Below are 16,625 nucleotides of genomic sequence, written 5' to 3'. Positions count from 1 at the left end.
TATTGCAGAAAATTCAGAATATCGACCGATAACATCGGCCAGACCGATAATCAATCGATCCCTAGTAAGCAGGATGTGGCTCTTTATCCAGTAGCACCCAATACTGGGCTTTTTGACAATATCCATTACTAGGGTTACTATTACACTATGACCCCGAAGTTGCAGAAAGGTACTGGCAGGTAAACAAGTTTGTTTGCTCAAGTCTGTCATCAACATAAAGAGCTCAAAGTAGTTAATTGGCTGTTACTGTGATGTGATGCCAGGTGTAGCAGTGAACAGGGGTATTTCTGGGGGCAGCTAATTTTCCTCTGGGCGTCGTGAGGGTCCACACATAGATGGTGGTGGGGCACCATCACTTGAGGGCTCACTCAGAAGCTCAATGCCGGCAGGTGTGATAGTGTCACTGCTATAGCATCACTATCAGTCTTAGTGTGTAGAAGCGTGCCATTCTATGAGGATTAATTTACTTTCTTGCGCAATAACTAAGTGAGTAATTTACTTTATTGCCTACCACACACTACCCACTTCCACTCCCCACACCCACCCACAAGAACTCAAACACCAAACTCAAAAATTTTAATACAATTACTGACTGCAGTTTAAACAGCTGCAAACCAGTACTAAAAAGGAGTTTTGTTTTTTTAACCACCACCCCCCGCCCCCCCAAATAATATCAGCCTGATCAGATAACCCTCTCATCACACTGATCACAGATACAGCACTGTACAGCAGAGATAAAGGACAGTGATAAAGCAGCAGGGAAGATTTTTTTTTAAACTGCTGCAATTGACAAAAAGGGTAAAAAACAAACAAACAAACAAAAAACAGAAATGGTAACAAGGTACTAAATACAGTGATCAGCACTGAGGAAAATAATAAATAAAAGGCTTTTTTTGCTTCAAAACTTTTTTTTTTCTTTCAAAGATCACTCTGCCTCCTATACCTCAGATCTAAGTGAGGATTAGAAAGGGAAATATACAATGTCTCAGCCTATGTTACAAATCATTTGCTGAGACATTGTAAAAGTGATCATGTGCTGCAAATCGCCAAGACTGGCCACAGGGTGACTGCCTGAGTTGCCAGGCAGGTCCCTTCAGCGCAATCTGCAGCAGGGGAATGGCGGCAGACACGTGGATGGCTAGGGGTTTAGGCACATCTCCTTGAGGATGACAGCACGCCCGTGGGCCTTAAGAGGGTTATATAAAAAAAAATAAAAAAGTGAACAAAAGTGTGACATTCTAAGAGGCAGATGTTTTGTTAACTAGTCATGACAGACATTTACAATGTAGCAAAGAGTAGTAAAATATTTACTTACATAAATTTCCATTTTCCTGTAAAGTCCATAATTTAGCAATAAATTGTGGGTCATCCGAATCCTGTGAGGTTTCATAGGATGCCCTTGTCCATAGTAGTAATTTCCGATATCACCTGCAAATGATGGCATCCATTAAGTTAATTTAAAAAAAAAACAATATTGTTGAAAAAAGGTGTACATTAAAATGGTGCAGTTAAATGTATTATTTGTCTAATATAAACACTATTAAAAGAAGCTATAAGCTAAAAGGAATATGATTGTTAATGAGGATATTAAACAATACACCTCTGGACAACTGTAGCAGGCAATTCCACCAGTTTGATGTGGTACATTTTTTATTTTATTAACCACCCTTCGGATGCAGGGCTCCATTGCTCATTTGGGGTGAGTATTTTAGGATCTTTGATATATGTACTCCACTGTTCAGATCATCCATATGAATAGTCATTATAGTACTAAAGGGGTACAAAAAACAACTAAACACTGTTTTGACACACATACACCATTTGTTTCATTTTAATTTGTCCACCCAGCCACCCTACATTTGGGAGAGCTGGAGTGGAACCTTTTCTGGAGTCCAGTGGAGCTGTTCTGCTCATCGCAGTTTAGTGATGCCAGATCAGGAGTGACGTCTTATTCAGGCTCAAGGCATCACAGCAGAGCAAAAAGACAACAGCTCCCTTGATGTCTCCTATCTCAATCGGCCGATCACGTCGGGACCTTAATGGACTGAGAAACACCCAGGAGCCCGGACAAAATGCCTAGTCGCCATGGCTTTGTCAAGCCCTGCCCTAACCCACTTAATTTAGCTGTCCAAGCCAAGTCCTTCAATGCACGGCTGGCTCATTGGCTGAGAGCATCAGCTGACACTAGACACTTCTTTTGCTCCCTCTGTGGCACTCAGGTTAATATGGAGGAGCGCTGTGGGGGAGTAGCCAGGCTGAAGCAGTAGTCAATAGTTTAGTCAGTAGTTTTAAAAGGGGCTGTGAGTGGCGGCAGAGCTAAGGAGGAGGAATCAGTAAGGGAGCAGACACTCACTCTCAAATCAGACAGCCCTCTGTGCTTACACATTCAGTAAGCAGGTTTCTACTGTCCTTGGCTGCCAGTTCCTTGCCTCCATTTTACAGCAGTAGCCTCTTTCATGGCCCCTGTGCTGCCTATAGATTCCCCTCTAGGAGTGTCAGCAAAGCCCTGCCTTTCTTCCCTTGCTGCTGTCTGACACCGTGCCGGATCACCAGCAAATACGGTCTCAAAGCTGGAAACATGGCAGGGAGGATGGAGCCATTGGCTGCAGGAGGTCAGTACTCCGATCTGATATATCTCTGGTATTTCCCCATCTCTGTCAGGGCTGCCAGGCTCCACCCATCATTTATAGCCCTGCAGGAACTGCCAAACTAATGTAATGTAAACCACATAGTAGAAATATGCATTTTTAAACTGTTGTATGTCAGTGTGTGCTTGTCATAGTGAATGCCTACGTCAATGTGTGTATCAGTGAGGTCTTGTGTTAATGTGTGTTAGTGAATGCTTGTGCACGTGTGTGTTCATTAGTGCCCGTGGCAGTGAGTGTGTTATTGAGTGCTCACTTAGTGTATATCAGTGAGTGCCTGAGTCAGCCTGTGTGTTTGTGGGTGTGAGTGCATCTGACTGATTCTATGTATGTGTCATTGTGTGTGTCAGTGAGAGTGAATATGTGTTGGTGTCCACCCTTTTCTATAGACCATTGGTATATATAGTTTTTTTTCTTACCTTTTAAAGGATAAAGTAAAAAGAAAAGTTTAAAAAAAAAAAAAAACACTATTGTGTCTTGCAGTGGCCCTGTGTATTTGAGAAACGGTACTGTTTAAATTGCAGGGTTAATTCCACCTCTAGTGGCTGTCAGTATGAGAGCCACTAGTGACTAGAGATACTTCGGCATCACTGACTGAGTAAAACTTGTCATGTAATCTGGGAGACCCATGGGAAAGCACTGATTCAAAGCTTTCCTATGGGAAGGTTTTAATGCGTGCACAATGCTCACTTCTCCTTTAGGAGAATAGGACTGGGCAGGGTAGGCAGTGTCTCCTCCATGACATTGTGGGAGGCGCTGGAAAAAGATGGCTAAATCTTTATTAGTATCCAATTTTAACTGCAAATGGGATGGACACCTATATTGAGCAAGGGAGAGGGACACTCTAGGATTAGGAATACAGTTTTCCCATTGCTATTGTGTTCATTTAATGTATGTTTCGGGGAGTGTATGCATAGTTACACATGTATTGTGTACATATAATATACATATATATATTATTGGCCACTCAGGGCTAACATTAAAAGATCAATATAGTAAATATATTCTCAAAACAAATGTGTTTAATTTTGTATATTTTTTTTTAGATAAAAATTATCCAGCTGAATATTTGCCATCTGTAGGCACTACAAGTCCCCTCTTTCCCTGCATAAACTTTCTTGTCTGTGACAGAGAATGACCAGAGTCTGCTCCCAGTTGTCAAGTCACAAACTTCTCACTAGCTGCAGCTCAGTTAGAAGTCTTTGCAGGGCATGTGTGCTTTGGCAAGTCTGCCACTTGTGCCTAGCTCCAGGAAGCTAAACTACTCAGAAGAAAAAACTCCTGGCTGTCTTACTGACAGATGGGAAAAGTCCCACTTTCTATTGAAATCTGCACTTTTATAAAAAAAAAAAAAAAACGAACATACTCTTCTCACACAGAGCACTTCAGCAAGCTGAAGTTTCTTGTGTGTTTAAATTTTTTTTTTTTTTTTTTTTTTTAAAGGAACAAAAGTTATATTTAGTCATTTTCTTCCAAATGTATATCTGCGCACTATGCTAATGCAATGCATTATAGGTCTTGTATAGCATTTTATTCCCTGTCTCGCCCTGCACACAACCACAGACCCTCCGATATAGCCTTTTCTATAGTACGTATTGTCACTGAAGTTAAACTTAGATCTCGGGCTTTAAAAACCTTTTTTTTTTAGAATAGGTGATGGACATGTTGGATGTAGAATTATTTAATTAATTGAAAGGTAATAATGAGGTTTTAAATGGTAAAAAGTATTAATGGGAGGGGGTGGCCCAGGAGGGGGTGTAGCCAGAGTAGAGCACTGTGAAGATTTTTCTCACAGGGCACCTAAAGCCGGCCCTGACTGCAGGCTGTCAGTATCAGAAGGGAAGAGACAGGAAATGGTACCCGACAGACCCCAGAAGTCAAGCTGACCTAAAATGACCTAAAAATGTCTTGACTTCTTACAATGAGAGAGCTTCAGGCACTGCTGGCACACTGTAATGGTTATGGAGGGTTCCTCCAAAGTTTGTTATAGTGAGATAATTCCAGCATTTAAAGTCTACAACAGCTCTATTCCAGACCACCGGGAAAAAATAATTATGAACCTAATGACAATGTGAGAAAAAGAGAAAACAATATAAAAAATAAAAAACACACACCTTATCATAGATCAGTCACCGTATCCAAGTATGTTACCTAACTGGTGACATACTTGGATACGGTGACTGATCTATGATAAGGTGTGTGTTTTTTATTTTTTATATTGTTTTCTCTTTTTCTCATCTCATTCTCCAATGTACACTTCAGAATATAGAAAAAGTGAATACCAGTGTCAAACACATTACTTTTACACCAAAGTTTAAAACAACAGTTATTTTAACTACAATGTTTATGTCACTAGTGTAGCTTACAAACATTTAAGCAGTGTTGAAACGTCCAAATATCTATGTGTCGATTACAAAGTCAGAATACTGAACTCGAACCACAAATCAACCCTTGTAGGGCCTCTCACCAATCTCTCAAAAGCTACAAAAAGACAAAGAAACAGAAACCGAAATTCTCACTTGGCACACAAATATAGAAGCTGTAGATATCCAGCATGTTTATTTTTTTAATGAATATATAGAAACTACACACACAAACTGATTAAGGTTTTATAGCTTCAGCAAAGAAGCAGCGCCATCTGAGTGTTGATAGGCACACATTTTGTAAAGATGACCCCCCACATTCTAAGTTACCGTAACAGTAACTGTTTGGCACAATGAATAAATAAAAGTTACGTATTTATTTTAAAATTCAAACAAAAGTATTCTAAATATATTGTAAAAGTAATCAATTGAGTCCTTACTATGAACACTAATTCATTTGATCAAAGTTTTATTATACACACAATAAATATATATATATATCCATCCAAAAAGGCAGGAGCACTCACTTGTTAAAAATCCAAATTTTATTGTAACATCTTTAAAAAACGATCAACGTTTCAGTCCTGCACAGAGGACTTTCATCAGGATCAAAGATGAGAATCATCCTTGATCCTGATGAAAGTCCTCTGTGCAGGACTGAAACGTTGATTGTTTTTTTTAAAGATGTTACAATAAAATTTGGATTTTTAACAAGTGAGTGCTCCTGCCTTTTTGGATGGATATACAGGGAGTGCAGAATTATTAGGCAAGTTGTATTTTTGAGGATTAATTTTATTATTGAACAACAACCATGTTCTCAATGAACCCAAAAAACTCATTAATATCAAAGCTGAATATTTTTGGAAGTAGTTTTTAGTTTGTTTTTAGTTATAGCTATTTTAGGGGGATATCTGTGTGTGCAGGTGACTATTACTGTGCATAATTATTAGGCAACTTAACAAAAAACAAATATATACCCATTTCAATTATTTATTTTTTACCAGTGAAACCAATATAACATCTCAACATTCACAAATATACATTTCTGACATTCAAAAACATAACAAAAACAAATCAGTGACCAATATAGCCACCTTTCTTTGCAAGGACACTCAAAAGCCTGCCATCCATGGATTCTGTCAGTGTTTTGATCTGTTCACCATCAACATTGCGTGCAGCAGCAACCACAGCCTCCCAGACACTGTTCAGAGAGGTGTACTGTTTTCCCTCCTTGTAAATCTCACATTTGATGATGGACCACAGGTTCTCAATGGGGTTCAGATCAGGTGAACAAGGAGGCCATGTCATTAGATTTTCTTCTTTTATACCCTTTCTTGCCAGCCACGCTGTGGAGTACTTGGACGCGTGTGATGGAGCATTGTCCTGCATGAAAATCATGTTTTTCTTGAAGGATGCAGACTTCTTCCTGTACCACTGCTTGAAGAAGGTGTCTTCCAGAAACTGGCAGTAGGACTGGGAGTTGAGCTTGACTCCATCCTCAACCCGAAAAGGCCCCACAAGCTCATCTTTGATGATACCAGCCCAAACCAGTACTCCACCTCCACCTTGCTGGCGTCTGAGTCGGACTGGAGCTCTCTGCACTTTACCAATCCATCCATCTGGCCCATCAAGACTCACTCTCATTTCATCAGTCCATAAAACCTTAGAAAAATCAGTCTTGAGATATTTCTTGGCCCAGTCTTGACGTTTCAGCTGGTGTGTCTTGTTCAGTGGTGGTCGTCTTTCAGCCTCTCTTACCTTGGCCAAGTCTCTGAGTATTGCACACCTTGTGCTTTTGGGCACTCCAGTGATGTTGCAGCTCTGAAATATGGCCAAACTGGTGGCAAGTGGCATCTTGGCAGCTGCACGCTTGACTTTTCTCAGTTCATGGGCAGTTATTTTGCGCCTTGGTTTCTCCACACGCTTCTTGCGACCCTGTTGACTATTTTGAATGAAACGCTTGATTGTTCGATGATCACGCTTCAGAAGCTTTGCAATTTTAAGAGTGCTGCATCCCTCTGCAAGATATCTCACTATTTTTGACTTTTCTGAGCCTGTCAAGTCCTTCTTTTGACCCATTTTGCCAAAGGAAAGGAGGTTGCCTAATAATTATGCACACCTGATATAGGGTGTTGATGTCATTAGACCACACCCCTTCTCATTACAGAGATGCACATCACCTAATATGCTTAATTGGTAGTAGGCTTTCAAGCCTATACAGCTTGGAGTAAGACAACATGCATAAAGAGGATGATGTGGTCAAAATACTCATTTGCCTAATAATTCTGCACGCAGTGTATAACACTAGCCATAGCGTGCTAGCACCCGGATTTTTTGGGATACTTTAAGCGTGAGTGCAGGATTACTTTGGATTTTTTTATAGACAGATAGATAGAGCGCGAGCTCGCTCAACTGCATACGCCTACCCAGAATCCCTTGCAGGAGTGAGAGCACTGTAAAAGTGAGATTTCTGTGGGAAAAGCGAGTCTTGTGGCTTGACTGGTGTGTGTATTTGTGTTTATCAATGTATTAACACACACACACATATATATATATATATATATTTTCTTATGATCAACTCAATAAGACTGGTATTAATACTATATACCCTGTGCTTGATATCTGATCTTTAGATACATACAAATTATACAATAACAGATTGAGCGGGCTAATCTCTCTGGCAATTGTTTGTGCATTCTGTTTGACCTGTGTACCTCATTGTGCATAATTTTTTTGTATATAAATATTTTACATTTGTCTTGTATTATGCTGTGCCATTGATCGACTAGTGATGACAGGAGTTACATTCGTACTCCCTGTACCTCTGTCCGGATCATATATTTGATATACATATTAATCACCAGATTGAACATGATATTTTCTATCTGGTATTTCTTATAAAGACTAAAATGATACAAATGTATTCCTTATGCGTATGGTTTTAACACACTGCGGTTATTGCCTAACCGTTACAGTTTACATAACAGTAGTTCTCCTATCAGTCTCCTATTGTTTTGCTCTATGTACAATTTTGGTCTCATGTCCATATAGTTTGCCCTATGTACTATATTTGTCATATGCATCAATCTTGATACGTAGCATAGTTCCATCTGGTGTGTATATAATACCTATATGCCATGCCTCTTTTTTCCTCTTAGTCAGGACTTCATCACAAGCCCCATACATATATCATATAGGATCCTGCAAGGTATGTTCGGTACTGATATCTAGAGAAAGCGGCACTTAATACCTCTACTGCATCACAGTCAGAGGTTATTACCCACAGTCCTTACCACATGTGTTCCTCCCTACCTCAATCTCGTTATTAATTTTCTATCATTCTACCCGGTCGTGGTCTATTAGTGGTAGCCCAACTACAATAATGAAGGTTGCACCTTCTCCCTAGAGACTCTCAGAACTATGGGACAGGGGAGGGGGGAAGAACACTATGGGACAGGGGAGGGGGGGGAAGAACACTATGGGACAGGGGAGGGGGGGGGGAGAACACTATGGGACAGGGGAGGGGGGGGAAGAACACTATAGGACAGGGGAGGGGGGGGGAAGAACACTATGGGACAGGGGAGGGGGGGGAGAACACTATGGGACAGGGGAGGGGGGGAGAACACTATGGGACAGGGGAGGGGGGGGAGAACACTATGGGACAGGGGAGGGGGGGGAAGAACACTATGGGACAGGGGAGAAGAACACTATGAGACAGGGGAGGGGGGGAAGAACACTATGGGACAGGGGAGGGGGGGGAAGAACACTATGGGACAGGGGAGGGGGGGGAAGAACACTATGGGACAGGGGAGGGGGGGGAAGAACACTATGGGACAGGGGAGGGGGGGGGAAGAACACTATGGGACAGGGGAGGGGGGGGAAGAACACTATGGGACAGGGGAGGGGGGGAAGAACACTATGGGACAGGGGAGGGGGGGAAGAACACTATGGGACAGGGGAGGGGGGGGGGAAGAACACTATGGGACAGGGGGGGGGAAGAACACTATGGGACAGGGGAGGGGGGGGGAAGAACACTATGGGACAGGGGAGGGGGGGAAGAACACTATGGGACAGGGGAGGGGGGGAAGAACACTATGGGACAGGGGAGGGGGGAAGAACACTATGGGACAGGGGAGGGGGGGAGAACACTATGGGACAGGGGAGGGGGGGGAGAACACTATGGGACAGGGGAGGGGGGGGAGAACACTATGGGACAGGGGAGGGGGGGAGAACACTATGGGACAGGGGAGGGGGGGAGAACACTATGGGACAGGGGAGGGGGGGAGAACACTATGGGACAGGGGAGGGGGGGAGAACACTATGGGACAGGGGAGGGGGGGAAGAACACTATGGGACAGGGGAGGGGGGGGAAGAACACTATGGGACAGGGGAGGGGGGGGAAGAACACTATGGGACAGGGGAGGGGGGGAAGAACACTATGGGACAGGGGAGGGGGGAGAACACTATGGGACAGGGGAGGGGGGAAAGAACACTATGGGACAGGGGAGGGGGGGAAGAACACTATGGGACAGGGGAGGGGGGGAAGAACACTATGGGACAGGGGAGGGGGGGAAGAACACTATGGGACAGGGGAGAAGGGGAAAGAAGACTATGGGACAGGGGAGAAGGGGAAAGAAGACTATGGGACAGGGGAGGGGGGGAAAGAAGACTATGGGACAGGGGAGGGGGGAGAAGAAGACTATGGGACAGGGGAGGGGGGAGAAGAAGACTATGGGACAGGGGAGGGGGTGAAGAAGACTATGGGACAGGGGAGGGGGAGAAGAAGACTATGGGACAGGGGAGGGGGAGAAGAAGACTATGGGACAGGGGAGGGGGGAGAAGAAGACTATGGGACAGGGGAGGGGGGAGAAGAAGACTATGGGACAGGGGAGGGGGGAGAAGAAGACTATGGGACAGGGGAGGGGGAGAAGAAGACTATGGGACAGGGGAGGGGGGAGAAGAAGACTATGGGACAGGGGAGGGGGGAGAAGAAGACTATGGGACAGGGAGAAGACTATGGGACAGGGGAGGGGGGAGAAGAAGACTATGGGACGGGGAGGGGGGAGAAGAAGACTATGGGACAGGGGAGGGGAAGAAGAAGACTATGGGACAGGGGAGGGGAAGAAGAAGACTATGGGACAGGGGAGGGGAAGAAGAAGACTATGGGACAGGGGAGGGGGGAGAAGAAGACTATGGGACAGGGGAGGGGGGAGAAGAAGACTATGGGACAGGGGAGGGGGGAGAAGAAGACTATGGGACAGGGGAGGGGGGAGAAGAAGACTATGGGACAGGGGAGGGGGGAGAAGAAGACTATGGGACAGGGGAGGGGGGAGAAGAAGACTATGGGACAGGGGAGGGGGGAGAAGAAGACTATGGGACAGGGGAGGGGGGAGAAGAAGACTATGGGACAGGGGAGGGGGGAGAAGAAGACTATGGGTCAGGGGAGGGGGGAGAAGAAGACTATGGGACAGGGGAGGGGGAGAAGAAGACTATGGGACAGGGGAGGGGGGGAAGAAGACTATGGGACAGGGGGAAGAAGACTATGGGACAGGGGGAAGAAGACTATGGGACAGGGGGAAGAAGACTATGGGACAGGGGGAAGAAGACTATGGGACAGGGGGAAGAAGACTATGGGACAGGGGGAAGAAGACTATGGGACAGGGGGAAGAAGACTATGGGACAGGGGGAAGAAGACTATGGGACAGGGGGAAGAAGACTATGGGACAGGGGGAAGAAGACTATGGGACAGGGGGAAGAAGACTATGGGACAGGGGGAAGAAGACTATGGGACAGGGGGAAGAAGACTATGGGACAGGGGGAAGAAGACTATGGGACAGGGGGAAGAAGACTATGGGACAGGGGGAAGAAGACTATGGGACAGGGGGAAGAAGACTATGGGACAGGGGAGGGGGAAGAAGACTATGGGACAGGGGAGGGGGGGAAGAAGACTATGGGACAGGGGAGGGGGGGAAGAAGACTATGGGACAGGGGAGGGGGGGAAGAAGACTATGGGACAGGGGAGGGGGGGAAGAAGACTATGGGACAGGGGAGGGGGGGAAGAAGACTATGGGACAGGGGAGGGGGGGGAAGAAGACTATGGGACAGGGGAGGGGGGGGAAGAAGACTATGGGACAGGGGAGGGGGGGGAAGAAGACTATGGGACAGGGGAGGGGGGGGAAGAAGACTATGGGACAGGGGAGGGGGAGAAGAAGACTATGGGACAGGGGAGGGGGGAAGAAGACTATGGGACAGGGGAGGGGGGAAGAAGAACACTATGGGAAGAGTGGGTGATAAGGAACACTTTTTTTCTTGTTTTCCTACTCTAAAAACTAGGTACGTCTTATTGTCAGGTGCGTCTTATAGAGCTAAAAATACTGTGTTCTATATAAATTTGTTGATAAGAACCGGACATATACTTTATAACAGGAGTGCAAGCATTGAAACATACACACACACGAAAAAAATACAAAAATAAAGCACAATTTAGCAATAAGGAAGCTATATCTTACATACATACAGACCACAAACCACTACTGTGAAAAAAAAAAAAAGTTTATGTAGAAAAGGGGGGGGATAGTCTTTACATCTACAAAAACAGCATCTCAACTGTAACAGAGGGTATAAGCAAATATGTATATGCATTTCCCAATAAGCTTTAGCTACTACATCCAAATGAACATTTGTCCCAAAAGATCATGCATGTAAAGGGCCTGTGTGGAATTCATGTTTAATCAAGTTGGCATGTGATGGTGGTAAACACTTTAGTTTTAGCACAGTAGTTTTCTCAAAATGTAAGCAAACATTTTTACAACACACCTGTGACAACAAATAAGACTTTTTTTTTTGTCAAATGGCTTAGGCATGAATCAGCTTTATGAGTTATGTAAATGTATAGGTGAAAAGAAATATCAAGCTAGGAAAAACTTTTATTAGCCATGAAAGATTTATAATGCTATACATAGAGATGACACACTCTACATTGTATGGACTATAAAGTCCAAGTGGTCTTCAGCTGAACAGTGAGACTTCCCTAATTTAATAGAAAGAAATTGAAAAAAGTGAAGGCATACTTGGTACTCCAGTGCTACCCTATGAGGAGCAAAGAATTGGCCATTGGCTATAAATCTGGATGGGGGAGGTAGAGCAGCTGGCTGCGCAGGAGTTTCTTTGCTGGAGTAAAGGCAAGTAAAAAAAACAAACACTTTTTCACTTGAAACAAGTAGAGACCTAAAAACAAATCTGTAGATCGTGCACTATAGTGATCAGAATAAAGGTTTGCGTTCCTTTATTAATTTTAAAGTTTGTACTCCGATTTATTAAATTATATTAATTAGATTACATTTTAAGAGTGTGCAACTACTGTTTGATTTGAGGAAATAATTAGAATGTGTGGAATTTTTTCATATTTAAAATTTGCTTTATTTTGTGTTTTTTTAATGTATAATGAAATTAAACTAAAAACAAAGTGTTACAAGAAAAAATAAATTGCTTACAAACCTTATAAACATTTGTAAAAGGGACTAAAACCAAAAAACTCAAAAAGGGACGACAGATGAGGAGACTCATCAGCAGTGCTTCTCCAATTAGGTGCCCAAGAGGCACTGACACTCCCAGTTGTGTGTGGGGAGCCCATTTTCCACAGCTAATATATCTGCCTACACACCACCTAGAGGGGCAAAAGCTCTCATTTGAAAAGAAAGATTTTGATACATACAAAAGGTCACTTTTCTGCCTAGGAGGGTTCTCATATACATCTACGGTGCTGGTGATCACTGTTACAAACTGTTATTTATATAGCACCAGTAAATTCCATAGCGCTGTACAATGGGTGGACTAACAGACACATCATTGCAATCAGACAAGTGGACGCACAGGATAGGGGTTGAGGGCCCTGCTCAATTAGCTTATATGCTAGAGGGAGTGGGGTATACTGACACAAAGGGTATAAGAAGGGGTAACGAAGTATGTTGCTACCACACTGTGCATAGGATAAGAATTTTATGAAAGGGATGTCCAGCATCCTTCTCTAATTATCTTAAAAGAGCCCAATATTTTATTTGAAAGGAGAAATCAATTTGAAGAGGTCAAACATCCCTGTAATCTACAGACAATCACGATGATAATGGTGATCACATGTCCCAAAGATTCAGTTTATGAGGGGCTGTACTCGTTAAAGCCCCTATGAAAATGCATTTAATGAAATACACAGTTTAATACGACTTAAAGGTCTGTATTCCATTGTATGCATTTTAGTGTCTTATTCTTTCTTGGAAATAGGAGTTACAGTTAACTGCTTCAAAGCATCTTTGACTTAAAATAGTTCAAGCAGAGTTGACAAGGAAGCAGATCTCCAGCAGACACAGAACTACAAAACCCAGGATATTATAACCGATTTACAGCTGTTGTGCCACAGCCGATGAACTGCCTGTTGGTAGCCACTGTAGGCATTCACCAGACACACACATCAGTGGAGCGCTTCTTGTACCTTGGTTTGCCTTGCATTTTCACTTTCAGTGCCATCATGCAGACTGCAAAGCTTTAAGGCACACATACCATTGAAAGCAAAGATGTCACTTCCTTAGATGCAGAGAACTTTGCAATTTTAGCATACAGCAATGCTTTGCATGGACTCAGAGTACCTGAGCATCCAAGAAGTTATACCCTTTCTTCGGTATGAGAGATCCAAATGCTGCAGAAAAGAAACAAGTCTACCTTACAGACAGTTATTTTGAGATTATGTTCTTGGATCTCTCTCATGCAGTAAAGGCTGCTCAATGCAGAACAGCACTTTTCATATGGTACTCAAGAAGTGGTGATAGGTGTTCAGTAAGACAGGATGGATCGGGCAATCCTACCTATAAACACACTGACCCACTTAGCACAGAGCAGGTCAGCTTTTCAAAAGCCCCACTGACTAGAGTGAGACTGGAAGCACAACATGAACATGCATGGAAAGCGCCAAGTTCCATCACACGGAGAGCTGACCCTGGGACATGTACATGACCTCCCCATTAGCACATATTGCTATGCTTGACTGAGCCCCCCCCCCCCCCCCAAAGCTCTATTCAGTAGTGCCCCAGGCTAGACTTGCCACTCCACACCCTAAAATCATAGAGCCCCAAGCCAGACTGATCCCTCCCAGGGCCCCTAGACCAACCCCCTTAGAGCCCCAAACTAGACTGGTCCCGCCCCCCCTTAGAGCCCCAAGCTAGACTGGTCCCGCCCCCCCTTAGAGCCCCAAGCTAGACTGGCCCCCTCGTACAGCCCCAAGCTAGACTGGCCCCCTCGTACAGCCCCAAGCTAGACTGGCCCCCTCGTACAGCCCCAAGCTAGACTGGCCCCCTCGTACAGCCCCAAGCTAGACTGGCCCCCTCGTACAGCCCCAAGCTAGACTGGCCCCCTCGTACAGCCCCAAGCTAGACTGGCCCCCTCGTACAGCCCCAAGCTAGACTGGCCCCCTCGTACAGCCCCAAGCTAGACTGGCCCCCTCGTACAGCCCCAAGCTAGACTGGCCCCCTCGTACAGCCCCAAGCTAGACTGGCCCCCTCGTACAGCCCCAAGCTAGACTGGCCCCCTCGTACAGCCCCAAGCTAGACTGGCCCCCTCGTACAGCCCCAAGCTAGACTGGCCCCCTCGTACAGCCCCAAGCTAGACTGGCCCCCTCGTACAGCCCCAAGCTAGACTGGCCCCCTCGTACAGCCCCAAGCTAGACTGGCCCCCTCGTACAGCCCCAAGCTAGACTGGCCCCCTCGTACAGCCCCAAGCTAGACTGGCCCCCTCGTACAGCCCCAAGCTAGACTGGCCCCCTCGTACAGCCCCAAGCTAGACTGGCCCCCTCGTACAGCCCCAAGCTAGACTGGCCCCCTCGTACAGCCCCAAGCTAGACTGGCCCCCTCGTACAGCCCCAAGCTAGACTGGCCCCCTCGTACAGCCCCAAGCTAGACTGGCCCCCTCGTACAGCCCCAAGCTAGACTGGCCCCCTCGTACAGCCCCAAGCTAGACTGGCCCCCTCGTACAGCCCCAAGCTAGACTGGCCCCCTCGTACAGCCCCAAGCTAGACTGGCCCCCTCGTACAGCCCCAAGCTAGACTGGCCCCCTCGTACAGCCCCAAGCTAGACTGGCCCCCTCGTACAGCCCCAAGCTAGACTGGCCCCCTCGTACAGCCCCAAGCTAGACTGGCCCCCTCGTACAGCCCCAAGCTAGACTGGCCCCTCGTACAGCCCCAAGCTAGACTGGCCCCCTCGTACAGCCCCAAGCTAGACTGGTCCCCTCGTACAGCCCCAAGCTAGACTGGTCCCCTCGTACAGCCCCAAGCTAGACTGGTCCCCTCGTACAGCCCCAAGCTAGACTGGTCACAGCCCCAAGCTAGACTGGACCCCTCGTACAGCCCCAAGCTAGACTGGTCCCCTCGTACAGCCCCAAGCTAGACTGGTCCCCTCGTACAGCCCCAAGCTAGACTGGTCCCCTCGTACAGCCCCAAGCTAGACTGGTCCCCTCGTACAGCCCCAAGCTAGACTGGTCCCCTCGTACAGCCCCAAGCTAGACTGGTCCCCTCGTACAGCCCCAAGCTAGACTGGTCCCCTCGTACAGCCCCAAGCTAGACTGGTCCCCTCGTACAGCCCCAAGCTAGACTGGTCCCCTCGTACAGCCCCAAGCTAGACTGGTCCCCTCGTACAGCCCCAAGCTAGACTGGTCCCCTCGTACAGCCCCAAGCTAGACTGGTCCCCTCGTACAGCCCCAAGCTAGACTGGTCCCCTCGTACAGCCCCAAGCTAGACTGGTCCCCTCGTACAGCCCCAAGCTAGACTGGTCCCCTCGTACAGCCCCAAGCTAGACTGGTCCCCTCGTACAGCCCCAAGCTAGACTGGTCCCCTCGTACAGCCCCAAGCTAGACTGGTCCCCTCGTACAGCCCCAAGCTAGACTGGTCCCCTCGTACAGCCCCAAGCTAGACTGGTCCCCTCGTACAGCCCCAAGCTAGACTGGTCCCCTCGTACAGCCCCAAGCTAGACTGGTCCCCTCGTACAGCCCCAAGCTAGACTGGTCCCCTCGTACAGCCCCAAGCTAGACTGGTCCCCTCGTACAGCCCCAAGCTAGACTGGTCCCCTCGTACAGCCCCAAGCTAGACTGGTCCCCTCGTACAGCCCCAAGCTAGACTGGTCCCCTCGTACAGCCCCAAGCTAGACTGGTCCCCTCGTACAGCCCCAAGCTAGACTGGTCCCCTCGTACAGCCCCAAGCTAGACTGGTCCCCTCGTACAGCCCCAAGCTAGACTGGTCCCCTCGTACAGCCCCAAGCTAGACTGGTCCCCTCGTACAGCCCCAAGCTAGACTGGTCCCCTCGTACAGCCCCAAGCTAGACTGGTCCCCTCGTACAGCCCCAAGCTAGACTGGTCCCCTCGTACAGCCCCAAGCTAGACTGGTCCCCTCGTACAGCCCCAATCTAGACTGGTCCCCTCGTACAGCCCCAAACTAGACTGAACCCCTCTTAGAGCCCCAAACTAGACTGAACCCCTCTTAGAGCCCCAAACTAGACTGAACCCCTCTTAGAGCCCCAAACTAGACTGAACCCCTCTTAGAGCCCCAGACTAGACTGAACCCCTCTTAGAGCCCCAGACTAGA

General features: G+C 46.6%; 1 protein-coding gene across 1 annotated transcript in view; it reads right to left on the bottom strand.

Moving 5' to 3' along the window:
• HDAC2 (histone deacetylase 2) overlaps window positions 1–16,625 on the bottom strand; it is a 49,759-nt gene that overhangs the window by 31,118 nt on the left and 2,016 nt on the right. The window contains exon 2 of the mRNA XM_063443502.1: window positions 1,316–1,428. Coding sequence (XP_063299572.1) covers window positions 1,316–1,428 — 113 coding nt within the window. The remainder of the gene's footprint in view (window positions 1–1,315; window positions 1,429–16,625) is intronic.

This window comes from Pelobates fuscus, chromosome 2, assembly GCF_036172605.1.
Source record: "Pelobates fuscus isolate aPelFus1 chromosome 2, aPelFus1.pri, whole genome shotgun sequence".
Taxonomy (NCBI): Eukaryota; Metazoa; Chordata; class Amphibia; order Anura; family Pelobatidae; genus Pelobates; species Pelobates fuscus.
This window is presented reverse-complemented; position numbering and strand designations above follow the sequence as displayed.